Source organism: Heterocephalus glaber, unplaced genomic scaffold (assembly GCF_053883595.1).
Source record: "Heterocephalus glaber isolate CG9 unplaced genomic scaffold, H.glaber_assembly_v1.0 deba00001531, whole genome shotgun sequence".
NCBI classification, from domain to species: Eukaryota; Metazoa; Chordata; class Mammalia; order Rodentia; family Bathyergidae; genus Heterocephalus; species Heterocephalus glaber.
Window position 1 is genome coordinate 3,912,566 of NW_028258329.1, and position 27,936 is coordinate 3,940,501.

Below are 27,936 nucleotides of genomic sequence, written 5' to 3' on the forward strand. Positions count from 1 at the left end.
AAAATACCTCTGTACATGTTCCACACAGACGCAATGTTTATGAGTATTTTCAGTCTGTTAGTGATTGGATCTGCAGATATGGAACCTGAGAACAGAGTGTTGGCTGAACACACTTTCAGGGACAGTCTACAGGTCACCATGAAGCAGGAGAAGGATGGAGAGAGATAGACACAGAGAAACAGTAAGAAAGTGATAGATCGAAAGGTAGAGAAGAGATTTGGGCACAGATATCAGTTGACAAAGATGATGTCTTTAGTGGAATTAGTGGCTCCTGCCATACATGGCTGTGATGAGCACCCAGCCTGGGCCACTGTATCTGACCACAGCAAACAGAGCTGACCCATCACAGAGTCTTCTGCCTGCTGTCCCGGCTGCTTACGCTGTCTTTCCAGCCACAGCACCAGTCAGCCACGGCTCTGTATCCAGCCCTCTTTATCCACATCTGTGGAATCAACCAACAGCAGATCAGAAACACTGAAAAAGGAAGTTCCTGCACTGAATATGTACAGACTTTTTCTTTATCATCATTCCCTGAACAATGGTGTAACTATTCACACATCACTTACATTGTATTAGGTATCGTAAGTTATCTAAGGATGATTTAAAGTACAGAGGAGGATTGTGTAGGTTCTATGCAAACACTGCACTATTTTATATAAGGGCCTTAGGCATCTGTAGATTTTAAGAATCCACAGATTAGTTCTGAAACTAATTCCCCTTGAATGTCAAACAACAACTGTGTCTGGCAGGTAACACTATCACAGTAGAGTAGTGAGTTTATTCTGCCTGTAAATTTTATATGTAGTTGCCCTTTGCAGAAATGAGGCTCCATGGTGGCAGAGATAATGTTTTTAGAATGATACAGAACCTGCAGTTTCTAAAACAAACAGCAGCATCATTAAAGCCCCTTCTTTCTGAATTAACCCCACCCCTACCCAATCTCTAGCAGCTTGGGCCACAGGTTCCTGGAGCTGAAAAGTGAAAAGTTCCCCCAGGAGATCCTGATTTCCTTTGTCAGTGATTCTGGGAAGCAGAGCCAGGGAGAAATATTCCTAGCAAGTTGGCAGGGGAGATGGCAGTGACTCCAGGGAGACTGGAATGGGGTTGAGGGAAGTCAGTCAAGGGAAAGGAGAGAACACTTCCAGCTCCATCTGAAGCTAAAGGACACGGACAGCGTGTACATCAAATAACTCAATTCGTGTGCCAGCGGAGAGCAGCAGTGATGCTGTCTTAGTTACTTTTCTCATTGCTGAGACAAAATACTTGACACCCAAAATTAAAGGAGGCAAGGTTTATTGTGGCTTATAGTTTGCAGAGGTTTAAGTCTGTCATTGTCTACCTCTGAGGCAGGGTGGCAGGGCAGAGGGCCTTTGAAGAGGAGAAACAGCTCATGGCAGGCAGAAGGCAGCAAAGCAGTGAAGTGAAGCAGCTCCCTTCTGTCCCTTTGTATTCCATGCGGGCCATCCACACCTAGGACAGGGCACCCTTAATCCCAGCATCACGCACCCTACTCCACCCACCTTCAAAACTTCCCAACTATGACCACATGAGGCTTTGCGGGGACATCTAGACACAAGGAGTAACAGGTGCCTCAAGAAACAACAAGATGGGGCCTGGGATTTAGCTCAGTGGTTCCAGAGCCTGCCTTGAAAGTGCAAGGTTCTGAGTTCAATCCCTGGTACCAAAAAAAAAAAAAGAGAGAGAGAGAGAGAGAGAGAGAGACAGAAAGAAAGAAAGAAAGAGAAAGAAAGAAAGAAAGAAAGAAAGAAAGAAAGAAAGAAAGAAAGAGAGGTTTGGTTCTTTTCAGTGTTAGTGTAGTCCACAACTTTTGAGGGTTTGATGTAGAACTTTTAAACCATATGTTGAAAACAATATGCAGTAAGTAGAGACTATACTTCCACACAGCCACACAATCAAGAGAGGAGACAACTGGTATTCTACAGTATGGTGCAGCTGTGAGGTCAAAGTAAATTTTCTTCTAATGATATTTTTAATTTATGATGGGTAATCCCATTATATCTTGAGGAGCACCTGTACTCCAATGGATGTATGCTCAGTCAAAGCTGTAGAGCTGGGTGAGGTAGTGCATATCTACAATCCCAGCACTCTGAGAGGCTGAGGCAGGAGGATCACAAGTTCTAGCCTAGCCCAGGCAATTTAGCAACTTAGTGAGATCCCATCTCACAAACAATCAATAAATAAGGGGTAGGGATGTAGCTGAGTATGAGGGTCCTGGGTTTGATCACCAGTACTACAAAAAAAGAGTAAGTAAAGTCGCAGTGCATTAAATCTTTTTTTTTTTTTTTGGTACCAGGGATCAAACTCAGGACCTTGAGCTTGTGAGGCAGGTGCCAGAACCACTGAGCTAAATTCCCGGCCCCGTAGTGCATTACATCTTTAATGATCCGAATTTGGATGAATCCGAACATCACAAATGGGATGGACACTGAGGAGCATCCATACACTCATCTGTTCATCTTGCTTGACTCATCTGAACACCACGTTCCAGGAAAACACCTGAGTGGTCTTGGCCCATCCCTACTTTCCCCTGCTTTCCCCCTCCAGTATTACTTTGATGCAAATTCCACACATCCCATTATCTTACCCATAGACACGTCAGTAAAATCACAAGTATAAATGATAATATTTCCTTTTATGCTAGAGCTCCCAGTAGGGAAATGTATTTTGGGCACCAGAGAACTCAGACACGCCTGAGCCAGGTGTCCTCAATGCTGCCCTTGTGGATACCTACTCTGGTCTGAGCATGGCCCTGGGTCCTCAGTAGCCCCATGCACTGGAACGTGCCTGTGGTCTTGCCCTGTCTGTCTGTCCCAGTTCAGCTCTCAGAGGGTCCAGACTGCCAGATCTTCATAGAGACCCAGCTGAGACTCCTGTTGGGGCATTTAGGTTTCCTCTTATTGTTAAAATGTGAAGTGTCCCTCAAAGGCCCGTGTATTAGCCCATGTAGCAATGTTCAGAGGCAGGGACTAGAGGTGACTAGATCATGAGGGCACTGGCTTTGCCGATGGATGAATCTATTGATGAGTTCATAGCTGAATGGGCTCATTAGGAAGTGGGGCCCAGTTAAAGGAAGCAGGTCACTCAGGGCAGCCTTGAAGGTGTGAAAGCCCCTTCCCTTCCTGCTGGCTTTCCCTCTGCTCTTTGCTTCTCAGATACCATGAGTTGAGCAGCTTTCCTCCACCACGCCCTTCCACCTTGATGTTTCTGCCTCAGAGCCAGCTGACCACGGACTGAAACCTCTGAAACCGTGAACCAAGATAACCTTTCCGCCTTTAACCTCTGCGTGTCAGGTATTTTGTTCCAGCAACAGACAGCTGACTAAAACACTTCCCACGCTGACTGGATCCTTGTCCTCCCCGTTCTCCCAGCCTCCCCCACACCTGTGGTTTCAAAAGGCACTGGGACAAACTTCTCTGGTTGTAAGCTGTGAGACTCTGACTCTCTCACCATGGTCCTCAGCCTGGTGTGACCTGTGCAGCCAGTCCATGAGAAGCTTCTCCAGGGAAGGGGAAGGGACATAACTTTTGAAGTTGACAGATTTTAACATTAAGAAATACTCAAAATGTATAAATGAAGGCCAAGATGCAGACAAAAGCAAAGTATGTGTCACATGACTGACAGACTGTGCTGGAACATTCCCTACCACGCAGCCCTTGTGGTACCTACCATGGGGATGGGGGTAAGGTGGCTACCTAAGGCAGGCAGACAGACCCTCACCTGAGCAGTGTCCTCTTCGTCTCCTCAGGCTCAGAGGCCGCAGCTTGGGCCTGTGCACCAAAGATGAGGCGTGGAGGAGAAATGATGGTGAGGTCAGCATCCAGGCGAGGGCTGGGTCTCTCTGTCATCTTCTTGCCTGGTTCCTTCAAGGTGAGTATGGCTTCAACCAGAAAGAAAGCATCAAGTACATGGGACTCTGCTTAGCAACCATCCTGGACAGAAGCCAAACCAAGGCTGTGCCTGCCAGAGGTGACTCAATGTGCAGAGCTCAAGGGTATCCGGAATTAAGGGTGTGCAGGCAGACTGGGTGGGGACTGGGAAGGACACTGGAAAAATGAAATTGCAATCTTAATCCCTTCTCTTCAAGAGAAAAGAAAATGAAAGAAGAATGTATAATATATGATTAACCTATGTAAATAATTAGGTCCATAAGTAAATTTTTTCTGTTGTGTACATATTACCCTAATACATTTGTAAAAAATCAAGTAACACACAAAGAGCAAAAGGCTACCTTACCTTCGCCAGCTCTAAGCTCCAATCCCAGTTTCTTCTCCCCTGTCTCACCCCTGTCAAACGCTGTATCCCAGTTGTGGCAAACCTATGTCATGAATGCTGCAGCAGGCTGTTTCAATCACGCAAGCTCTAAAAGTTTGCCATCACTGCTATATCCTCTTTTTTTTTTTGGTAATGGGGATCGAACTCGGGACCTTGCGCTTTCGAGGTAGGCGCTGGAGCCTCTGAGCTAAATCCCTGGCCCTGCTATATCCTTTTTTGACTCTTTGCCATGTATATCTATATCATAATTTGCCAGATAGATGGATAGATAGGTAGATGAAAGGGCCCATAGATGACTGTGTAAAGCCATGGGAAGATGTGGCTAGTTAGGGGAAGATTCCTGGTCATTTCCTTTTGTCTGTTTTTATAAATAGTATCACAACATATGCACTATATCTAAACAGAGTTCACTTAATATGGAGGTCTTCCATGCCAGGGACCTACATCATTTTCTGCAATAGCTACCTAGTATTTCAGAATATGAATGTAACATTGTTTTCATATCCTTTCCCTACTAATAGCCACATAAGTTATTTGGAGTTTCCCCCTATAATACATATTTCAATGCCAATCTTTCTCATATTTTTTGTGTCTATATACAACTATTTCTTGGAGGTAGTGACCAAGGAATGCATTTGAATTTTCATAAATGCTGCCACTTGCCCTCTTAGCAGTAGGTAAAAGTGCTTTACCGATTTAATCTTTTTTTTATCCAGAAATTTTAGAAAAACAACATAGCACCTAAAAACTCACCACCCTCAGATAACAGACATTACTATTTTTGGCCTCATAGTACTTGCACGTGCATGCATGTGTACACACACACACATACACAGTAATGGGGATGTACTGTACATGCATTGTAAAAATTAGACATTTTCAAAATGTAGTCATTTTTCTTTTGAACTTCTATCTCCCTTCATTTCCCCATCTTCCTGAAGCACTAATCATTTTAATCTATTACGGACTCTGGTTAAATATAGTAGATTGAAAGTATGCATTAACCTCTGTTCCCTCTCAAAACCCCACTAAAATGACAGCAAATGGGTGACAAAGGCATTATCCCCGAAGGACACAGAGATCAGCAGAATCCTGAACAGAAATGCACACAACAGTAAGGAAGCTAGAAAGCACATGGGTGGATCGGTAGTCTCTGGGCTGGCAGAAGAGGTAAAGCTGAAATTTCACTTCCCTCAGAGGAAGCTAATAACACACAAGCAGATTTGCACCTAAGGACCTCAGAAAAAGTTCAATATTTCAAGGTGTTATGGTTTGGGTCTAGATGTCCCCCTAAAGCTGCATTCGGTCATAGGTGTGTGAATCTAGAGTATGCAATGCTGTCATTAAGGGCATGTGATTACTAAATCAATACACTGATTGGTTTGGCACTGCCTTAATCCTGGTAATCAGGATAAGATAAAAGGGCAGGAAGATGCTGTTAAGGTTCTCTTGTTGCTTTTGCTACTGTGTGGGTGCCATGAACTGTTTCTCCTCTGCAACACCCCTCTGTGATGCCAGCCTGCCTTTGAGCCAGATGATTATAGACTGAAACCTCCACACACTGTGAGGTGTTTGGCTGTTGGGTATTTTGTCTCAGCAGCAAGAGAAAAGTAGCTAAGGAACAAAGCACCCGAAATCCCTTGGGAAAATCTGAAAACAAGAGTGACTTCAATTCAGCCTGAAATTCAGCAATGAAACCTGCAAATCCCTCCTTTACTCCCCACCCTCAACCGACTTCCGTACTCTACCCTGATGGAATACAAAATTTGACACCTGCAGAGGTTGGATGCCAGGCCTACAGATATGGAAATGCCAGGCACACATGCGGGACCAAGTGATATTCTGAACAAAGGCACAAGTGGATGTGCAGTGGTGGATTCAAATCCTCACACAGCTCTGGGAACCTTGGCAGCCAGACTTCTCCTTCCAGGAAGGAGGCAGGAGGCTTCTTCTCTGCAGGAACTGCTTCATAGACAAGTGTAGTATCAGTGCTCTGTCCCTACACTGTATACTTGAGCTGATCAATTTATTTATTTATTAATTATTATTATTATTGTTGTTGGTACCGAGGATTGAACATTGAACTCGGGACCTTGTTCTTGCAAGGCACGCAGTGAAATGACTGAGCTAAATCCGCAGCCCGAGCTGATCAATTTATAAAGAAAAAAGTATATTTTGGCTCATGGTTATAGAGGTTTTAGTCCAAGATGGGATGGCCCCATTGCTTAAGCTTGTGGCAGTGCATCATGGGGGAACACATGGTGGAGTAAAACTGCCTACATCACAGCCAGGAATGGAAAGAGAGAGGAAGTGAACACCTGAACACCTGCCACTGACCCCACCTTTTAAAGTTTCCACCACCTCCCATGATCTCCACCCGAGAGACCAAGTCTTTACATGTGGGCCTTTGGGGAACATTTCAGACCCAAAATATAGTAACAAGATATCAGACATTGTAGGCTACCCAAGTACCAAGTGCACACCAGAGCATTTGTCACTGAATTCATCAGTCAGACACACCCTCAGGATTCCAGTTATTAAGAAGAATATCCCTAACAGGAAGAAACAGAGACCCAAACAAATTAAGTGAAGAACTCAGAACCAAAGAAAATGCTTTTTAAAATATACTTAAAATCATCAGAGAGACAAGATGGGTATTGTTTTTATGGTATATTACCAGATAAAATTTTAGAAAGAAAATGTAAAGATAAAACAATAGCCCTCAGAAATGTAAAAAGTTATTAGCTAAATTCAATTTAAGGGTGGAAAGAAAAGTTAAGAGATCTCCTAGAAGATAAGATCAGAAGACAAACTGAAGGAAGTTAAAAAATCAGACATTCTTTTAAAAACAAGAGCATCAATCTAGAAGGCTCAACATCTAAAAACAGAAGTTTCAGAAATAAAGAGCTCATAAAATTGAAGAATGATAGGGTGGTGTTTAAGAAATAATAATAAATTCCTAAAAATTGAATAACATGATTTCTAAGCTTAAAGGAGATGTCAAATATCTACCACAATAGAATAAAAAAGATACTGAAATTTTAGCACACAGAGATAGATTGATACTCTCCAGAGAGGAGAAAAATCACTTAAAAGATCATTAACAATGAAAATGGCATGGCACTTCTCAACACAATATGGAAGCTAAATGTACTAGAGCAATATCTTCAGTGTTCAGAAAAAACTGATTTCAAGCTTGACATGTTATACCTAGCCAAATTACCCACCAGATATGAAGACAGAATGAAAACATTTTCAGATAGGCAATATCTCAAAAAATTTACTTCCTATACATCCTTTATCAAAAAACTGTTGTGCATCAAAGAAGGAAGGAAATAAAGAAAGAAGAAGACTTGGTATTCAGGTACAAGGGATCTTACATAGGAGCAAGACAAAGGGAAATTTCAGGAAAATGGATGAGGCAAGTCCTACAACTATACCCGTATAGCAAGCCTAGGGAGCAAACATATTGAAACAGTGTTGTTTCCAGAAGACAATGAAAGAAAATGGAAGACATGTATCCCCATTTTGACAATATTGAGGGTCATGTTACAGATCAGCATAAAGTTTAGTAGTAAGTTAATCAGAAAAACACAGAAAACTAATTAAATGAAGAAAAATTTAACAAGTGTGAATTTCAGGCAAAACAAAAGATTATAAAGAAATTATAGCCACAATGTATGAATTATAAATACATAATATCATAGTCAAAGTTATGACAACACTACAGAGCTATGATATCACTCCAAGAGGAAGATTGTAGGAAGAGAAGTATGCGTGGGGAGGTGGTAGTGAGGGTTGATGTACAATATCTCTGTCTTTATCTTCCTTAATGAAAAGTTAACTGGGCCAGGGATGTAGCTCAGCGGCATAGTACCTGCCTGGCAAGCGCAAGGTCCTGAGTTTGATCCCTGGTACCAAAACAAACAAACAAAAAAGAAAAATTAATCAACACAGCAAATTACAAAATAAAAACTAAAGTTATAAAACATGTTGTTTAGAATGTAGAGGTAAATACCAAAGAAAGAGATAAATGGAAATCATTCTCTTTGGGGCAGGAACTATAACTTTTCATAGTGGGTCATATAACTATTTGGTACATATATTTCTTATGACTAAACATTAAAGCTAGAATTAAAAGACTTACCATATGTCATCTATACTTTGTCAATGTTCACATAAATATTCACAAGATAGATACATCCACACATATACATGCATAGATGTAAGCATATCTCTCTCCATATATATATTAGTACCTTAGTTCATGAGCTTAATTTGTTCTATGATTTTGGAAAAGATGGCTACATTTGTGTTTGTGTGGGAAAGATGGCTGCGGTCATGTGTGTCACTCAATGCAGAGTTTGCAAACAAAAACAAAATTTTACCGAATTGTTTGCAACAAAAGCATTTGTGAACCAAGGTACCACTATGTGTGTGTGTGTGTGTGTGTGTGTGTGTGTGTTTATGCATATTTTGTCTTACAGAAGAATTACATCATTTCATATACACTACACTGTGTTAATCAACTTTTCTCCATTAAGACAAATACCTGACACCCAAAACTTAAAGGAGGAGAAGTTTATTTGGCTCACAATTTCAGAGGGTTCAGTCCATGATCAGTGAGCTCCAAGGCAGAATTAGCATCACAGAAGGGCATGGTGGAGGAGAGCTTCTCAATCCATGGCAGTGAGAAAGCAGAGAGAAAAGGGAGGAGCCAGGAACCAGAATACACCATTCCAGGCCACACCCCCAGTGACTGCCTCCAACTAGGCCCCATCTCCTAACAGCGCATTCAGCTATGGATGCATCAGTGGATTAATCCACTGATGAATATAATGCCCCCAGGGTCCATTTATCTTCCTAAAACCCCACCTTTAAACCTATGGGACTTTTGAGGGACACTTTAGATCTGAATCATAACACATCTTTCCACGTCTTTCTTCATCCTGCTTTCCATAACAATATACTATGGAAATCCTTCCAAGTCAACTGGTATCGAATCAACTTTTTAAATGATTGTATATTGTTCCATGTGTGCCTGTATAACAATTTATTCAATTATTTCTCCTTTAAGGGCACTGACTTTATTTCCAAGTTTTGGGTTTCTTATTTTGTTTGTTTTTGCCACTACACACACTGCTGCAGTTAACATCCTTGAATATATATGCTTAATTTCTATGAGATAGTTTCCCAGGAGGTTGTAGAGTATGTATACTTTATTTTAATAGCTACTTTAAAAAGGCATTCCAGCAATGAACAAGAATATATAGTTTATCAAGGTCTTATATATATAGTTTATCAAGGTTTTATATCCTTCAATGAAATTATTGTTTTATTCCCATATATCATAATGCTTCTTGCTAGACTTATCACAAGGTATTTTATTACTTCTTTTGGAACTTGATAAGAATTATTTAGTAATTCAAAATATTTGAGGATATACCTGTTACTTTTCTATCATGACCCAGTATCTGGCAATCTGGCTGAAGCTTCTTATTAATTCTAAGAGCTTTATTGCTGGTTTTCCTGGATTTTTATGGGCAGATAGTTTTTCTTTTATTCCTTTCCAAAATTTTACCATACTCTGTTTTTCTCATCTTACATTGGTTAGACTCTCCAGAAAAGTATTGAATAATAATGGGGACAAAAGTCATCTTTGTGGGCCGAGGATTTAGCTCAGTGGTTCTGCCATCTGCTTCGCAAGCACAAGGTCCTGAGTTTGATCCCCAGTACCAAAAAAAAAAAAAGTCATCTTTGTTCTGTCCTTGACATTTATGAGAATATTTCTAATATTTCCCCAATTAACATGATGTCTATAGGATTTCTGTAGTTGAGAGTCATCATCCAGTAATAGAAACATCCTTGTATTCTTAGCTTGCTAAGAGTTTTTGTTTTTTTGTTTGTCTGTTTTTGGTACCGGGGATCGAACTCAGGACCTTGCACTTTCGAGGCAGGCAGTGGCACCACTGAGCTAAATCCTGGCCAGTTTGTTTCTGTCTTAATAAGGGATGGTTGCCACATGTTGTCAAACTTTTTTGGGGGGGGCAGATTTGTTTTGGTTTTGAGCCTATTGAGATGGACCATATGAATTTTACAGCTATTGAGATGATCATAGTGCATTTCTTTGTTAATCTGTTAATGTGCTTAACCATATGAATGGATTTTCTAGTGCTGAGTCATCCTGGCATTCCTAGGAGTTAGTTACCATGTTCCTAACTAGCCTGAAGCAGTCTCTTTCTGTCTGGTTTTGGTATGAGGGTTGTGCTAGCCCCTAAAACAAATTGCGAATGTTTTTGTACTTCTAGGCTCTGAAAATTGGGAAATGATAGAGTGAAGCCACAGAATGGGAGGTACATGATAACCAAGTGCAGTGGCCAGCATTTAAGCACTGCCAGGGACAGGATGCACAGGAGCACAGAAATGGATTAGGGGTCAAAGCCAGTCCAGCCTGCTGCCATAGTAAGCAGGAGGCAGGCAGAGGCACACCTTGGAGGCACAGAACGATTTGGGTCAGTCTAAGCCCTAGAGGGTTTTAAGTGGAAACATTATATAATCAAACCTGCAGTTTTAAAAGATTACTCTTTCTTGAATAGGTGTACACTAAGTTTGACCTTTGAGATCCCTGGGAGACCAGTTTGAGGCAGCCCCAGAACACAAGCTCAACACAGGGAACCCCAGGCTTCTGGCCTGTACCTTGCTGATGGGGTACCCATCACTGAGATGGCAAACCTGGAGGAAGAGCACGTCTGGAAACAGACCAGAGGGCAGCGGTGGAAGTGCTGTGTGTGAGGCAGAAGCTTTGAGTCCAGGCACAAGGTGCAAACCCCAGACAGGTGGTTGGGACTGAAGGGGCCACTGGGGAATCACTAGACTGGAACAGAGCTGGGGGCCTGGGAGAAGTCACCTAGGGCGGGAGTGAGAGGAGAGGAAGGCTTCCACAGAGCCTGGAATATGACATCACAATCTGGTGCAAGTGGTCAAACCATCTGTGGTGCTGAGGACTTGCCAGTGGATGAAGAAGAAAACAAGGACAAGGTGATAAGGAGGGGTTGGCAAAGTCCGATCCATTTGGGAGCCACAGAAAATCAGGACTGAAAATGTAAAAGGGAGGTCTCTGATCATCTCCCTAATCTGTCCCACCTGCAACCCTCCCCATCACTTGGCTTGACCCCATCTCCCAGCAGCTCAAAGCCAAGTAGTTTTCTGGCTTCTGCTTTCTCCGCATCCCACATCCACCCTTTGGTACTTCTGCTCAGGTCTACCTTCAAAATCTCCCCAAGGTCAGGCCACAGCCCAGCACACTGCTTCCACCACTCTGTCGCTGTCAACTCTCAGCTAACTGGGCTCCCTGCTTCCACTGTGCCCTCTCCTGCTCATCCCGCCCAGGGACCATCATGATCCTTGTAAACCAAACCACCGGTTGGGAACAAAGCTGCAGGTCCTTGGAGTGGCGTCCAGGGCTGGCACAGTCATCTCCCTACTTGGCTGTACTCATTTCCTTGTGCTCTCCCTTCCAACCACTCACACTTCCTGCTCTTCCTCCAATGTGGCAGCATGCTCCAAATGGGGCCTTGCCCCGGCCCTTGCATTTCCCTGTAAATCCTCCTCCCAAATTCCTGCACAGTGTGCCCCTACTAAGACCTGTTCCACTCCTCTTCAGATACCTTTCCTATTGACAATTGCGACCACCCTTGCCTGCCCCTTCTCACAGCTCCCCCCCCCCCCAACATGCGCCAGCCTCCAGCACACTGTATATTGTATCATTTAAGGTGTCTGGCTCCTCACTTTCCGGAAGATGGAGATTCTTTCCTGCTACTCACCACTGTGGCCCCAGCACCTGGTGAATGCGAGCTGTGGTCCACAGTTGAAGTTCAAAATATATGGGTTGAATGATTGAAAGCAGTGGTAAGAGAAGGAGGGGAGGCAGAGGGCCGGCCCTGAGGTAGGGGAAGTGCTAGGGAGATGGGACTTTCCAAGCTCCTAAAGCAGACCCCAAAGGTGGGCCTTGTGCCTCTACCGCAGGACAGGCCTCCAGGGGCAAGAAGCCAGGGATGGAGGGGGAGAGTCCTGCCCCAAGGCTGTGTGGCTCAGGAACGTATCTTTTATTTTATTTGTCCCTAGGCCACCCGCCCATGCCCAGGGGAATACGTGGCCTGTGCTCTCTGAGCCTCAGGCTGCTCCTGTGCACGTGGGAGGTGATCCGAATGCCCAAAGGGGGACCAGGAGAGGGTTGGGCAGGCTGGGGCAGACCAGCGAATGGCTGTGGACCTGCCCTGTATCCACTGCGCGGCAGCACCGCAAAGATGTGCGACCCCTTTAGAGGGGCGAGGCAGGCGCTCGCTCGGAAGAGAGAAATGCTGCAGAAACCCCAGGGGGCAGGGTGGAGTGGGCGCGAGACTCGGCGTCGTGGGATACACGTGAAAGGCACGTGGCTCTTCGCCAAGTTGACAGGGAGGAAATGCACCTGGAGTCGGGGAAGGCTGGGCTGTGGCCTTCCTAGGGCATCGCCCGGTGCCGACCCCGGGTGAGACGGGTTCATGCAGCTGGGCGCAGAGGCTGAGGAACTGGCACATCGCTGCGATGTGCCTTTCTGGACGCCCAAATCCTCCCCATTTGGCCACCCTTTGCACCCGCCACTTTCTCAGAGTAGATTTACTTTCAATCGCCATTTGCTAAATCTGTCCCCTGTAAACCTCCGAGGAGGGCGGGCGGGATTAAGCCCCGCTACAGATGTAGAAGAGAGCCCGGGAGCTCCAGGGCTGAGAGGCAGGCAGAGGTGTGGGCGCCGCAGCCCCGCTCCTCCTGGGCTGCCCCGGCTGCCCGCCGGCCTTGTCCCAGGCTCGGGCCCTGCCCAGCCCGCCTCTGCGCAGCCCGGGAGAGGGGAGAGGGCCGCCTCCACGCAGCAGGCCGGCTCGCGGGGTGCATGAGGGAGATGAGCAGCTCCTTCAAGCGGGGTTCACTCAAGAGCTCCACGTCAGGCTCCCAGAAGGTGAGTGAGCCCCGCGCTGAGGCTGGAGGGAGAGGGGCGAGGCCTCCAGCTCTGCCGGCTCCTGAGCATTATCCGGTGGGCCTGGGTATCGTCTGGCCCCCTTTAGAGGTGACCCCGCATTTCCTGCCACTGTGCCCGTGGTGTCAGCTGCTGCACAAAGCACCCTGGGAGGTGTCTGGGTGTGAGTCATGCAGAGCTGTAGTCCTCGCTGCGCTGTGTGGGCCGCACACTCCTGAGTCAGCACTGGGTGGGGGTGGGGGGTTGCACAGCTCCATTGCCCTATGGTGGGGACACCGGGTCCAAGCTCTCTGCCGCTGGACTCTGCACCCATCTTCCTTCTGAGTCTGACGTGGGTAGGACCACTGTGTGGGCGCTGCGGGGCACAGGGTGACCCAAGTGTGGGCCTTGGCCTCAGGGCGCTGAGTCTGCCAGAAGAGGGGGCCCTGCAGGTGTCTCTAACAGGAGGGAGGCCCTAGTGACACTAAGAGGGTCCTGGGCAGGCCAGTGGTTCCCAGGACTCACAGCAGGCTGGGCAGAATGGGCCTTCCATCCCCTCCAGGCAGAGCCATTCGGCAGAGGTGCTGATCTGAATCTGAGGTGAGCTTTTCTGAGAATGCTGACCCTGAGCACCCAGGGCTGCAGGAGATGCAGGAGGCCTGGACAGGCCACTACCTTACCCTGCTGCCCACAGGAGGGGCTGCAAGGAGGAGCTCAGTGCAGACTACACGGAGGCCCCTGGGTGTCTCCTGCTGAGCCCCAGGAGCTCAGTGGGGATCTCTGCTCCTTCAGGGTGCTGTAGCAGAGTGGGGAGGCGGAGAAGGAGCAGACAGGATGTGCCCTTTCAGGAACACTTTCTCAGCGCCAGCCCCAGGGACAAAGCCAGTGAGGCAGCATGACTGGGCGAGTGCCCACAGAAAGGGGACTTGCTTGGGTTGGACACGGGGTCAGCACTCAGGAAGTCACCGCCTCAAAGGCAGTCTCCATGTGTGCCAACCGGGACTCGGCAAGGGTCAGGCATCTCTGACACCACTAGCCTGAAAATGCAAATAGAGAAAAGCAAATAGCGTTTTTATCTTTATTTCTTAAACTTCGCCCTTGTTTTAAGAATAGGAAAGATGTATCCTCTGAGGACTCCGTGGGGGACAGGCACATCTATCTGCTTCAGCATGCACGTGCGAGAGTCAGCATTATTTTTAGAGACAGTGCACACCCACTGTCTTGTGTAAATTAACATTCACAAATCTACCACTGCTTTTGGCAGGAACAAGAGACTCACATGCTGCTAGCTGTTCGGCCCAGGGCCACAGGGCTCCACATGATCCCCCTGCAACACAAAGCTGGTCCATGCTGTTCTTGCTGATAAGCTCTGAAAAGGAGTGGGCTTTGTTGGTGGTGAATTTGATGATCCTGGTGACCTCTGCTTAGTATGCAGCCTTATGAGCAGCAGCATCTTACCCAGCTGCAATTGCTAGTCTGGGAGGAGGGGATTCAACTAGAGGTAAGGAGAGAAGATGCATTTAGATTTGGGTCAAGGTTGAAAAACAGCACCTCATTCATAGACACACACACACACACACACACACACACACACACACACTCCTCCAGGAGTACACACTGACAATTACAGTACTTCAAGTCCAAAGGCCAGGATGAAAGATCACCCTATCTTTTCCAAGGTCACTTTACCCAATGGGCTCCTACAAATGGGCTGGCAGTGTAGCACAGTGGTAGAGTATGTGTGTGGCTTGCATCAGGCCCTGAGTTCAATCCCCAGCACAACCAAGATCATCACCACCACCATCACCATCATCATCACCATCATCATCATCATCATCCTCCTCCCCAAACTCCTACAATAGCTCAATGCAGTTAAAAAGTCGGAATGGTATGGCTTGTCCTTAGGCCTATTTATAATAGCTCTCAAGCTAAGAGGTAAAATTACTGATGGAAGAACGAAAGACAGTGCCTACAGCTTTTAAGGGAGCTCTTCTTTAGGGAGATACTAGGAAACATTCATATCACACAGGCCAAAGCGGAGTGTTTTCTTGCATACTTGGCCCTCCTTTGAGCTCAGCAGCCCAGTGCCAGTTCTATTTAACTAAAAACCCACCCCTCTGCCCAGTGTTTGCTGAAACACACCAGCTGCCCAGTGGAAAGGAAAAAACACAAACTACACTGCCTGTGAGTCTCCGGAGGGTCATCTCTCCCGGACCCCTGGTTGTAGAAGGCAGATCTGACCCTTTGTCCTTGGCTGGTCGCTTCTCCCCATGCAGAAGCTCTTCCCTTGGCCACAGACCCACAGGATGCACAGTGTGAACTTCTAAGCCATGAACGAACCCAGTCCCCACTGGGGCCCCTAGAGTGCCAGCCCTCAGCAGCCTGCTTGCTGGGAGCCCCTGCTGGCAAAAACAGTCCCCCTTCCAGGAAAAGTCTCCAAGTGTTCCTGCAGGAGATGGAAAATGTGATTCCTTGTCTAGCACTTCCCTCCCTGTCTGCATTGTAGTTTGCTAAAAGATGCACCTAAAATTTGGAGTTGAAGATCAGAGTCCCAAACAAATTTGAATAATAGTATAACCCAGCAATTATACACTAGACTCTCTTAGAAAAATTCCAACTTATTTGCCCAAGGAAATGTATATCAGTCATGTCAGCAGTGCATGCGATAGAGAACCAGAAGCAAGCGAGTGGTTTACCTGTAAGGTTTGAGTAAGGTTTTGTTCACTCAGGCAATAGAATACCATACAGCACTTAAAATGAAGAAACCGAGCCACTATATCAACGTGGATGTATCTCAGAACACGCTGTTGAATTTTTTTTCCCTTTGGTACTGGGGGATCAAACTCGGGACTTTGCACTTGTGAGGCAGGCAGCAGAACCACTGAGCTAAATCCCCACCCCTGTTGAATTGTTTTTGAGCCCCCAGAACACACTATTTATAGAAAATCCCAAAACATAGAAGGAAATCCAAATTAAAGACATGTATTTCTATAGGGTGGAGGCAATTAGCTCTATCTGTAATTTTCTCTCTCTCTTTTTCTCCTTCCTTTCCAGCTTCCTTTTCTTTCTTCCCCCCTTCTTTCTTTCTTCTCTTCTGTTGAAGAGAGTAAAAAATATAAGCACATCTGGAAAGTCGTCACAGCTATAAAACAAGGCTGTGGGTCTTCAGCTGTCACTTACATTCGTTTTGCCAGTGATTCTGAAATCAAAGGGATGCGGCCACAATTTGGAAATGTTTTCATATCTTTGTAGCGAGCCATAGAAAGAGTAGGAATAAACCAATGTGTGTGGGGGAGGGCTGCTCCCCGGGCACAACTGGACCCTCAGGGTCCCTCCGCCTGAGGCACACGTGTCACTGTGGTGTGAGGAAGGCACCCACAGACTCACCCGGGACATTGCGTTTCCTGCCCTCTAGGTGCTGGCTTTGTTCCTTCCATGTCTGCGGGCCTGGCGTACCTGGGGAACACGGGCACTGTCACCTCAATAACAAGGCACTAAGGCCAGACCTGGCTTTCCTTGAGGCCGTGTTACCCCAACTTCTCAGATGGTGTGGCCAGACCTGGGGTGATCTTGAGCGTGTTCCTCTGGCCTATGCTTGGAATCCACTTGAATGCAGAATGCCGTGTGTAAATCCCAAGCAGTTCCCACCCGGAGGAGCAGGGATCCGGCAGCCCTGTTCACTGAAGGCACCTGACCCCATTCCCCGCCACCCGTCTCCCTGCAGCTTCAAATCACACACGGACTAAAATCCCAACGCCCTCTGGGGGAAGGGCCAATTTTCCATCCACCGGAGACAGACTTTCACACAAGGCAATTAAAGCAGGTGGCTAAAACATGAAAAATTTAAAAGACATTTAAAAAACAAGCCCTACAGTTTTTCCTAATTATTAAATTTCATAGTTATTTATTTACTTATTTATTTTTTTGGTACCAGGGATCAAACTCAGGCCCTTACGCTTGGGAGGCAGGCGGTGGAACCACTGAGCTAAATCCCCGGCCCTCATTGTTGTTTATTGGTCCCTTCAAATTGCTAAAATCGTGTCTGAACGGGGACTCTTGCTCTCTGCCATCCCCGATCATGGCCAGTGGCTCAGCGCATGCTTTGAGGCTCTGGACCTTCTGCTCGTCCCATCCAGCCCTCTCCGAGTGAAGCCCTTTGAGGCAGGCACCCTGGTGCCCTTTTGGTGGAGGAAGATTTTCGGAGGTGGGCTGCCTTGTCTAAGGGTGCCAAGCTGGGCTCCATCTTCCGGCCACCTGGCCATCTGCCTTTCCTGAGGCTCACCTTCCAGGGCGGTGGTACCCGGGCTGCTGAGGATGCCTCTCGCCCGTCCTCCTGTAACTCCTGCTGCTGTCATGCCTGTCTCACAGTCTCTGAGCTGGGCAGATGGCCCCAAGTCTGTGTGGACGAAGGACTCTGTGGGCACTTCTGCCCCAGGAACTGGCCCCAGACCCTGTGCCTGTACCTGAGTAGTTACCCAGGCAACTGCCTTTGGTCAAAGGTTGCAGGTCCTGAGCAGTGTGGTCCAGGCCCAGACCCCTGAGTTTGAGGGCAGCCCAGCTGGCTACCAAGTGCTCCCTTAGCCTTATGACAACAGGTCACCCTGGGCTGGCATGTCCAGGCCTGCCTCTGCACCTTGCTGGGATCACCCCCACTGTCCGAGGAGGCCGGAGCCCAGTGCCCACTCTTTGGATTCCTTGCTTTTCTGTGGCCCCTCTTCTAGCCCAGTGGCAGGGAGATACTTGCCTTGATCGCCCACCCAAGGGACAAAGCCTCAGGGTACACTGGGGAGGGGAGGGGAGGGAGAAAGGCAGGGGCTGGGCCAGGGCATCTTCCCCCATGGATGTGACTCCCTGGGGTGCCAAGGAGAGAGTGACAGAAGATGCTGGGATGGGGACATGAAGTCAGCGTGGGGGAGACGGTCCTAGTGGACAGCAGCCAGCTGGTGAGGAGGTCGCCCAGGGCTGGGTCCCGGGGAAAGAGCAAGCAGGTCTGACAGAGGCCGGGGTACTGTGGGCCAGGGCCGGGAGGGACCCCAGTCCCCGACTGTGCTGGTCCCAGCCAATCCATGGTGAGGGCCTCCCTCACACCTGCTGAGTCACCAGCACAGCCTAGAGGCCCCTGTAGGGTCAGGGTTCAGAGAGGGGAGCACCGTGTCATCGAACTGCATGACTTGCAAGAGGACGCCAGGGAAGACCCTTGAAAGAGGGCTGTGCTGGACAGAAGGCAGAGTCAGGAGACACATGGCTGCTTTGTTTAGTTGGCCTGAGCAATGAGGGAGCGGGGTCTTCAGACAGAGTTCCCACAACAGCTCAACCAAGCGCGCCCTGGGAGCACCAGCGCGAGGGCATGCCCAGCTGCAGGAGAAAAAGGGCTCCGATCCCGACTTTCTGCACAACCTGAGGACGGGCTCCACCCTCCACCCAGACCCCACCCGGGGCATGCAGACTGGCAGAGGTTGAGGCAAAGGAGGGTGCTGAAATGGTTAAGAAAGATGACAAAGAAAAAGATTTTGCTGCCCAAAGTCACTATGGAAGCATATGTATTCACCCGTAGAATTCGTTCAGGTTTCGATACGGACAAAACCGGCAGGCCGCCCAGGTGGAAGAAGGATTTCACAGACACACCTGAGCAGCCACTGCAGCCCGGGCGTCAAGGCCTCCACAGCTCTCAGCTGCCCAGGACGGCCGCGCTGGGCCCTGACACCTACTGCACTAAACCGAGTAAGGAGTCATTGCTGGAGCACTCAGAACACTTGGTTTCTTCCAAACAGCCAGAGAGCACTCACTGTACCTTCCCCTTCACCTGGTGAGCTGCTTTCCTGGGGATGCAGCTAGAGCTGGCCAGGACTTCAGAAAGCCTCTTCTCCTGTTCCCCCACCCAGAGCCGACAGGGACCGCTGGCCTCCCTCTGTCCATGCATGTCTTCCCCGCAGCCCAGACTGTCCCCAGTCCCCAAAGCCACAGTGAGTGGGCCAGAGCTCCCACGGGGTCTTTGCTCCAGGCCCCTCCAGGTCACCCTGTCTCCGCTCCCTCTTTCCCCACGCATGCACACAGCAATTGGATTCTAGGACTTGCTTCCTGGTGCTGGCCCTCGGCACCTCCAGGTTCCCCCTAGGCAGAACTGGGAGGTGGCTGTCAGGATAGTCAAGGGCAGGTTGCTGCAGACCGCAGGGCGGGCAGCAGGACACCCCTGGGTGCTGCCCTAGCCTCCTGGCTCCCGGCAAGCGTTGAGGATCACCAGGCAACCCTGTCCTCTTATAAACAGAACCGAGACCCAGCTGGGCTGTGTCTGTGTGCTACGTCCCTGGTGTCCTCAGTGCTCCCTGCTGTCTGACTCACAGTCACAAGATCAAGAGGCCAGTGTCCCGCGGTGCTCCCACCATCTGTCATAGTTCGTTTTCTGTCTCTAAACTGGGTCATTTACCAAGGAAAGAAGTTTGCTTGGGCTCATGATTCTTGAGGCTGGAGAGTCCAAGACCAGGCAGCCATGCTTGGTGAGGACCTCGTGCCACCTCATAACCTGGTGGAAGGCAGAAGGGTGACAGGTACATGCAGAAACGGACAGGGCCCGGGGGCAGCCCCGGCTGTGGCAACCCGTCCCCGTGAGAAAGCATTGATTCCTCTTCTCCCCCTCACCTCTTAAGGACCTCCGACACCAACACAATGGCGAGTTTCAGTGTGAGTGCTACATGGCCTTCTAATTTCAAAAATGCCCCGCCAAGGGTTTTGTGGCTGAAGACAGCAGTTCCTGCATTCAGAGGGCAAGCGTGGCAGGGCCGAAGTCGTCCAGAATCCTGTTCCTGGGCTTGCCCTGCTCCCGGGAGTCCCCTGGGGCCAGGGTTGGGCCACCCCCCCCATCACCTATCTGGAGGAGGTGCAGCAGCTTCTCCAGTCCTCCCAGAGACCCTGTGAGGACGGCCTCCGCACAGCCGGCCACACAGGACGGAAGTAGGCAGGGAAGTTATCGTCAGGTCTGCCTTCACAAACACAGGATTAAACCATTCTCAACGCTGTAGCTTTTTTTTTAATGGTTTCACTTACTCTTTAGTGGTGACCCTACGAATCCATAGGTTTAGATCTAGCTCCATCTTGTTTTTCCGGTGAGCTCATCTACATATATATCCTTGGTTGTAATGGGATCTTCTTTTTAATTTTAAAAGATTTTTATTTTTTATTTTTAAATTGACCAACAAAATGTATATATATTTATCATATGCAACATGAAGTTTTGAAGTATATTAATGAGGTCTGTCTTTATTCTGTTTGTCTTTTTTCTTTTGTCCAGGAAGCTCAAATTAGCCTTGGGGATATACAACCTGCCATAATTCTCTATGTGTAATAACGTGCATATATGTCAAATGTACATGTGTACCTAAGGATTCGGGCAGTGTTTGCTTCTAAAGATGGAATGTGGAGGAGGAAGCATCATTTCCTCCTCCACCCTTCATGAGATCTTAGCTGAGATTCCTTGCAGCAAAAGGCAGATTAACACAAGAATAAGAAACTGAATAACATGTATACCTCCTGTATACCTGGGAGATAATCCAGAAAGATGAGAAATCGGAAGAGTAGATCTCAAAGAGCTGGCTTAGACTTCAAGTTTAAATATGATTATTCTTTTTTTTTAAAAAAAATATAATTATTCTTGAAATAAAGAAATAAGGGTGTGGAAAAGTCCTGTAAAAACAAGATGAATTGTTCTACAGATCTAAGTGGTGCCTTTTCCACTGACTGTGAGTCTTTTGTGATTTGGAGTCCTCTTTCTCTTCCTGATCCAGAGACAGAGAGGCACCTTACAGAAATCTTTCCTTAGCAATGTAAATTTCCCTTACAAAAAGCTCACCTCTTTTCTGTTTCCAAAGCTTTTCTTATGTCTGCAGTCTTCCAAAATAACTGGCTCAAAATAACACTTGTTCCAGAGCAACATACTTGCAGTGGCATACTCTGTTCTCCGACAGTCGTATTTTAGGTTTGCGTGTCCTGCACTCCATCAGGATCACAGTTAACATGCTTCTCTGCGTCTTAGGACATAGGTGACATAAGATACCTAGAAGCAGCCCAAGCTCTTCATTTGGAGAAACTGAGGCTCAGAAAGGTGTGCTGTGCTCAGCTTGGCTGGGCCCACCCTGCCCTATGAGGGCAGGCACCATCCCTGCCGGTCTCCAACTGTCCAGCTGCATGGGCCTCCCGCTGCTCCTGCCCACCTCGCCTGAGAGGATCCTTTGCACCAGCTGGTCCCTCTCTCTGCTCTCTTGTCCCAGACAGCCACTGGCCTGCCCCTGCCACTCTTCTGGCTACCCTCATTTGAATCAGCCACTCCCACAGAACCCCCTTTTCCCCTTCCTAGCCCCATCATGTGATGTATCTACTTGTTGGGGTTTTTTTTTTGGTACCGGGGATTGAACTCCGGTCCTTGCACTTGTGCAGCAGGTAGCGAAACCACTGAGCTAAATCCCCGGCCCTTGATGTATCTACTTGTTGACGCATCCTCAGGCCACTGGAGTAAAACTGCAGAGAGCAGGGCCTGTCCACGCTGTGTGCGGCCCAGAAAGCACCTTAGATCCTCAGGTGTGGTTGGTCCTCTCGGCACTGTGCTCCTTGGTGTTCTTCGCCCTCAGTCCATTATCCCAGCCTGACTGCCAGGGCATCTCTCCACATTCCTTGGTGGTCAGAGAGACCACTGTGTAGGATCTGAAACAAACCAAGCCAAATGAACGTGCACTCAGGTCACTGGCCCACCGCTCGAACCAGAGGTCTCCACCAGGAAGAAGACTCTAGTTCGCCACAGGCTTCCTCACTAGGGTCTTATGTTCCCTGAGCGCTCTGAAGCAGATGTGTTTTTTAGTATTAGTTATCATGGTTATTAACAAAAAGGACCTCATCTGCCTGAAGTACTTAGGGCCTCTCATTTCATTGGGCAGCCAGTGGCCGCTTTTAGGGATCTCTAAGTAGCACCAAAAGAAATGGACCATGCATGGCCACTTATGGACTGGAATGGGACTAGAATACTCAACCAGTGAGCCAGGTGCCACCAGACCGACTTGGACTGAGAAGGGCTAAGGCATCTTGGAGCCCCAGCCCACCACCAGGGGCCCCCAGCCCAGCTCGCTGCCCTGCCCAGCTCTGGTGTCTGGCTAAGGACCCACCGCCCTCTCGTTCCTCTAGGTTGGGCTCACAGGCCTTTCCCACCCTGGTACCTACAAGGGCACCTGCTTAGCAGAATCCCCTGCACATGGGAGGAGGGCACCTCCACTGCTTTCCCCAGGCTACTCCCCAACAGCCTCTCCAGAGAATGTGCTCTGGCCCAGGTGAGGCCAGTGGGAAGGCCCCTGGACCGCCTCGGGAGATGGAGGCCCCACAGCAGGTAAATCTAGAGAGGAAAAGCATCCTGGCTGAGGAGGGCGGGGAGGAAGGACGCAGCCCAGCCTTGCAGTGGCCTAGCATGGAGCTCGCACTTCGCCAGGCAGTCCCGGGACCAGGGGCACAGGGCGCTGGTAATCCTCATAACGGCCCCAGCAGTGGTGCGGCAGCTGGCTGGCCTAATGCTCCTTAATATCTGCTTCCATGTGATTAGCGGCTGTGGATAAAACCTTGATCCTGCAAAAGCAGGCTGGGCTGCTAAAGCCCAGCCAAGAGCATCACTTTGGTGATGGTGGGAGCTGGCGTTATTTCAGCGTTTTGCATTTTAGCCAAGCCATCATCTTAGTATGTAAGGAAAACAGATGAAGAGACTGGAAACTAGATTCATGGACAGCCCAGAGCAGGGGCAGGAGGGAGATGGGGCTGGGCCTGACGGTGGAGGTGAGAAAGCAGGGAGCCGAGGGCCCTCACTCACAGGCCGACCACTCACTTCTCCACTTTGCCTCCACCGCTGGGCTCACATTGTCTCCCTAGGCCTCCCCTTGACCACCCCAGGCTGACCAGTGGCCCAAGATGAGATGAGTTTTACCACTGGAGGGTCCACACGTCTTTCTCTGTGTGCAGTCTTTCCACCTGCACCTCATCTACACCTGTGGTCAGGGGGATGGGTGAAGAAAGGTCAGCTGCCATTCAGGGAAGGGAGGGCACTGGTCCTAGAGGACCTCGATGTTCCTGGTTTTAACCCTCCAGTTGTGCGGCTGTGCCCAGGGGCCCAGGGGACAGTGGGGTCACCCAGGGGGCTCTGGACTGTGACCCGCAGAGAAGCATCCTGATCCTACACAGTTGGCCATCCACGGATTCAACCATCCATGGATGGAAAGTGCTGTATCAGGGAAAGCACTATGTCTGTATTGAACTTGTGCAGATTTTTCCTTGTTATCATTCCCTAAACAACACAGAATAACAACTAGTTACACAGCATTTATGTTGTATCGGGTACTTTAAGTCATTAGAAATTACTTTCAGGCACGTCCATCAGCCTGCTGTTTATTTTTCAATGTTACAATAAAAAGTTTACTACTTATACAAGCAACTATATTATATGTTCCACATGTGAACAAGACAATTCCTTTGCACTCAAAATGGGGGGCAAAAGCCCTGTGGGTCTCAGCCTGGCATGCCCGAGGGTCGTGCAGTTATATGCAGATGCTGCAGCATTTCACCAAGTCCCTTTCTGGAACCAATCCCTCTTGGAAGCCAAGGAGCGAGTGTGATCTCCTCCAAAGAGCAGCCTGCCTGGGGCGTGGAGGAACTGGGCACCATGCTGGGTTCTCCAGTGCTCTCTAATTTCTGGGCTAGAAGGACCACCACACCCTGTGTCCAGTGCATTCAAAGGGACCACAGAGGACTGACACATCCGGGCCGTTTTTAGCATATACAGTGTTGGAGTTGTCCCTTTTCTTTCAGGTTTTTTTTGGAGACAAGGTCTCGATATTAGTTCAGGCTGGCCTGAGGCTCACAACAATCTTCCCGCCTCAGCCTCCCGAGTGCTGGGATTACAGGCAAGCATCACCACACCGGCTCTGGAGTTGTCCTCAATACACACGTCCTTTATTTCTTTTTGCTTCTCTGTTCCTGTATATAAGACCCTTGTAACTAATGACATTGGGTCAAACCATTTTAACTTTCCATTTGTACAGGTAAAGAAACAGTCAAATAGCAATTTCATAGCTTTTAGGAAGTTGGCAAACTACAGCTAGGGGTCGGATTGGCTCCGGAGGCCGCCATGTGGGGGCAGCAGAGAGCTGGATTGGCAGATCCTCCCTCCCAGGCAGGATGGCCAACAAATAGCCTCAGCTGGTAGAATGCACTGTTAACCCAGTCCGCTGGATTTTTAACTTACTTTATCGGATTTTTTTTAGTACTTCAGTTTCTTGTTGGTTATTCTGCAAAGCTGTTAAGGTACATTTTGTAGTTTTCAGTGTTCTGCAAATTTTTCAACCATGTCTTCTATCTTCTTGATCATATAAATATTGTTGCATTGAAATTGTGTCTGATTATTCCAATATATGGAACTTCTGGAGGTCTTTTTATCTTTTCTTTTGTTTCTGCCAGTTCTTTTTCATGCCTTCTTGCATTTCAAAATAACTGGTTGTATTTAAGTAAGTGCCATGAATAGTATTTGAATAATTGTTTGTAGGAATGATTTGAGGCTTGGGATGATATTATCTTCTTCCAGAGAGGATTTTATCTTTTTTCTCAAGCACTTTGAGGCATTAGCAATGTAGAACCACCTTAAATCTCAGTAGGAACGGAGCTTATCTGAGTCACCCAGTGGACCCTGAGCTCAGGAGCAGTTCCTGTGTAGACTAATAATTCATTCCCTCTTATTCTGAACGAGTGGATTTTAAGGTCCCAATCCAATCCGACAGGGAGTTTACCATGGCCCGTACCATGGCCCAGGATCTGAGAATTCAACTCAGCATTAAGATCAAAACTCCTCAACGTAGAAAAGATCCATGTCTTTCTCTGAGGTTTTACCACTCAACAGGAAAATTCAGGCTAAATGCCCACTGGGGAAGGTACAGAGCACCAGAACAGCAAGGGTAAATCCCAAAGTGATGCAAGGGTCCCCGGCAGAGAGACCGTATGGCAGATAGGCAGGTGTACGGTTCTGGCACCTGCCCGCTCCAGGTCCATTCTGGAGCTGCCCCTTACTCGCTCTGACATGTAGAACAGGTCACTGGGTCTCATGGTGCCTTACAGCATCTCATATGTAATATGGCTGTAATCATAGGACTTCTCTCCTGATGCCATTGTGAGTATTTTGGGGGGGGGGTATCGAACTCGGGACCTTGTGATTTCGAGGCAGGCGGTGGAACCACTAAGCTAAATCCCTCGCCCGATTGTGAGTATTAAGAGTTAATTTGCATTTCATACTCACCAGGATAGCTAGTAACAAAAAGTAAAAACAAAATTAAGCAAACAACAAATGTTGGGAAGGAGATGGAGCAATCGTAACCCTTGTGTATTCCTGGGAGAATGCAAAATGTTGAAGCTGCTGTGGAAATCAGTGTGCTAGTTCCCACTAAAAACAATCAAACGTAAAATGACTGTATGATCCCAAATTTCCACTTCTGTGATCTAATTCCCCAAAACCGAAGGCAAGTTCTTGAACAGATATTTGTTCGCCAATGTCCTTGGCAGCATTTACACAATAACCAAAAGGTGGAAACAACTTAAATGTCTGCACAAGAGAAAAATCTTTGGAAGGTAATAAAAATCTTTAAATGGTAACCAAACCAGATATCACTGCATCCACAGATGTGGAAGCTGTGCAGAGCTGGCAGGTGTGGCACAGAGACTTCTCCGTAAACCTATCTCTGCTGTTTAAAAACTTAGCAGGTTTCCCCAAATTAAATTAATTACAATAAAGAATTCTTATTTGCTATCTTTCCAAACAAAAGCAAGACCGTAGCCTTGATCACAGGCAAGCTGCAGATGGGCTGGTGCCTCCTCAGCCTTGGGGTGAGTGAGGGCAGGAAAGAGGTCCAGAGGCGGGAGGGGTGGGCCGAGAAAGCCCAGTGTTCACAGCAGAGCAGGGGCGGGGGAAGGTATCTGGAGGAGGGTGGTTCAGAATCCCAAGGGCACAGTCAGAGCTGCGCATCAACAGAAACACAGGTGCAAGAGCAGCACAGGAGGATGCCCGGGGCCCCGCCACAGTACGGAGCGGGCATTGGAAGGGGGCAGTCCAGGGCACAGGAAACCTGCTCACAGTACTTCCAGAGCACTAGCAAGGCTCAGGCCCCGGGGTCTCCTCACGTCACAGTGCCTTGGGGAGGCCAGTCTGGCTGGGTACACAAGGAAGTACACAATAGCTCCCATCCCTGGCGCAGATGTCAAGATAGAAGATGCTACAAGAGCACAAGGGACCAGGCTGGGCAGGCAGGAAAGGCCTCCTAGTGGAGATGCTACCCCTGGGCAGGAGTCGGTCACAGAAAGGGAAACTGAGCTTCGCAATCATGGTGGATAAAACATCAATGGCCAATAAAAAGGAGAAAAATTCCTAAGGGCATGTTTGAAATCTCTGCAGGGAAAAGACATAGCCGGGCCAGGGCTGGGGGAAGAGAGCCAGTGAGGCTGAGTTTGCAAGCGTGCTGAGCACAGAGGGTCCTTCAGAGAGCACAGTGGCCACTGGAGAGTCCCTTGATGTTGGCTCTCTACAGTCCCTACAGGAGGAGAGAGGAGAGCTCGGCAGGCAGCAGCTCTCCCTGGAGCCCGAGAGGGTACAGTCAGGTGTCAGGGCCTGCTCTTCCTGGCTTTGTTGGGAAACTCGCACCCATTCCCCAGCTAAGGCAGATAGAGGACTGTGAGCCACTGTGGGAGCCGTTCCCACAGAGCCAGCACTGGGAAGCGATGCCATCTCACCAAGGCACCGAGAGCGCTCAGTAGGGAGAGTCAGAAACCTCCACACCTCAGATGGGGCCTCGGGGAGGCCACTGGTCCCGGTGCAGTACAGTCACAGACAACAGTTCCGCTCATGGGCCCCGGAGGGCAAGGCTTTCCATCCCTGCCTTGTGCTGCTTTGGATCTGAGCGGCAGTCAGAGGTGTTTCAGAAGAAAAGCGGGATTCCACTGGGTTACCCCAAAGTAAAGAAGTTTCTGCATCGCCAGACTTCTCAGAGCCTAACACGCATCAGTAGTCCCCGAGAGGAAAATACAGAACGCAGAGTTGCCCAAATTTACTTCACGAGGAATCGTTTTTTGAGAACGCTCAAGCTGCAAGCTTAGACAATGTTCCTGTGCTGATACAATACTATGGGGGGCATTTTTGAGTCAGGAGCCCCCCAAAGTAGACATGACTTCTCTTCATCCTAGCCACTTTTAAAAAACAAAAGGTTAACTTGCCTCCGGGGAGGAGGAGCTAAGCAAAGTTTCCAGGACTGGGGAGAATTGGGGACTGATTGCTAACAATCTGCTTAACCAAGGTGTTTGATAGCTACTCACTTTCTAAATCAACTGGGAAAGAAGGAATGCACTTTAACAAGTAGAAAGCCAGAATCCCTCCTGCTGAGTCTCCACTTCGCTCTTATCCCTGCTGAGCTCTGTGTACTCACATTTGCTAATTTGCTCCTTAGCAGCCTTGCCTTGGCCTGGGTTTCAGAGACTTTTCCAACGATTTTCATTAAAAGATTATAATGCACAATCTTTCTACCAATTTAAACAAAAGCTTCAAGTAACAAGATACTCTGTTCTGAGAACTTTTTGCTTGAAATTTTGTTTTAGGGGAGAGA

At 48.1% G+C, this 27,936-nt stretch overlaps 1 protein-coding gene and 1 long non-coding RNA gene across 2 annotated transcripts in view; one reads left to right on the forward strand and one right to left on the reverse strand.

Annotated features, from left to right (window-relative positions):
* Positions 1–1,276: 1,276 nt before the first annotated feature.
* On the reverse strand, positions 1,277–11,976 carry LOC110350763 (uncharacterized). Its single transcript, XR_002397619.2, has 3 exons — positions 10,990–11,976; positions 3,739–3,898; positions 1,277–1,470 (listed from the first exon to the last, which is right to left on the reverse strand). It is a non-coding gene; the product is annotated as an uncharacterized LOC110350763 (long non-coding RNA).
* Positions 11,977–13,219: 1,243 nt separating this feature from the next.
* Positions 13,220–27,936, forward strand: part of Trpm1 (transient receptor potential cation channel subfamily M member 1) — a 116,677-nt gene continuing 101,960 nt past the window's right edge. Inside the window, exon 1 of the mRNA XM_087188191.1 lies at positions 13,220–13,285. Within this exon, the coding sequence (XP_087044317.1) occupies positions 13,220–13,285 (66 nt within the window). The remainder of the gene's footprint in view (positions 13,286–27,936) is intronic.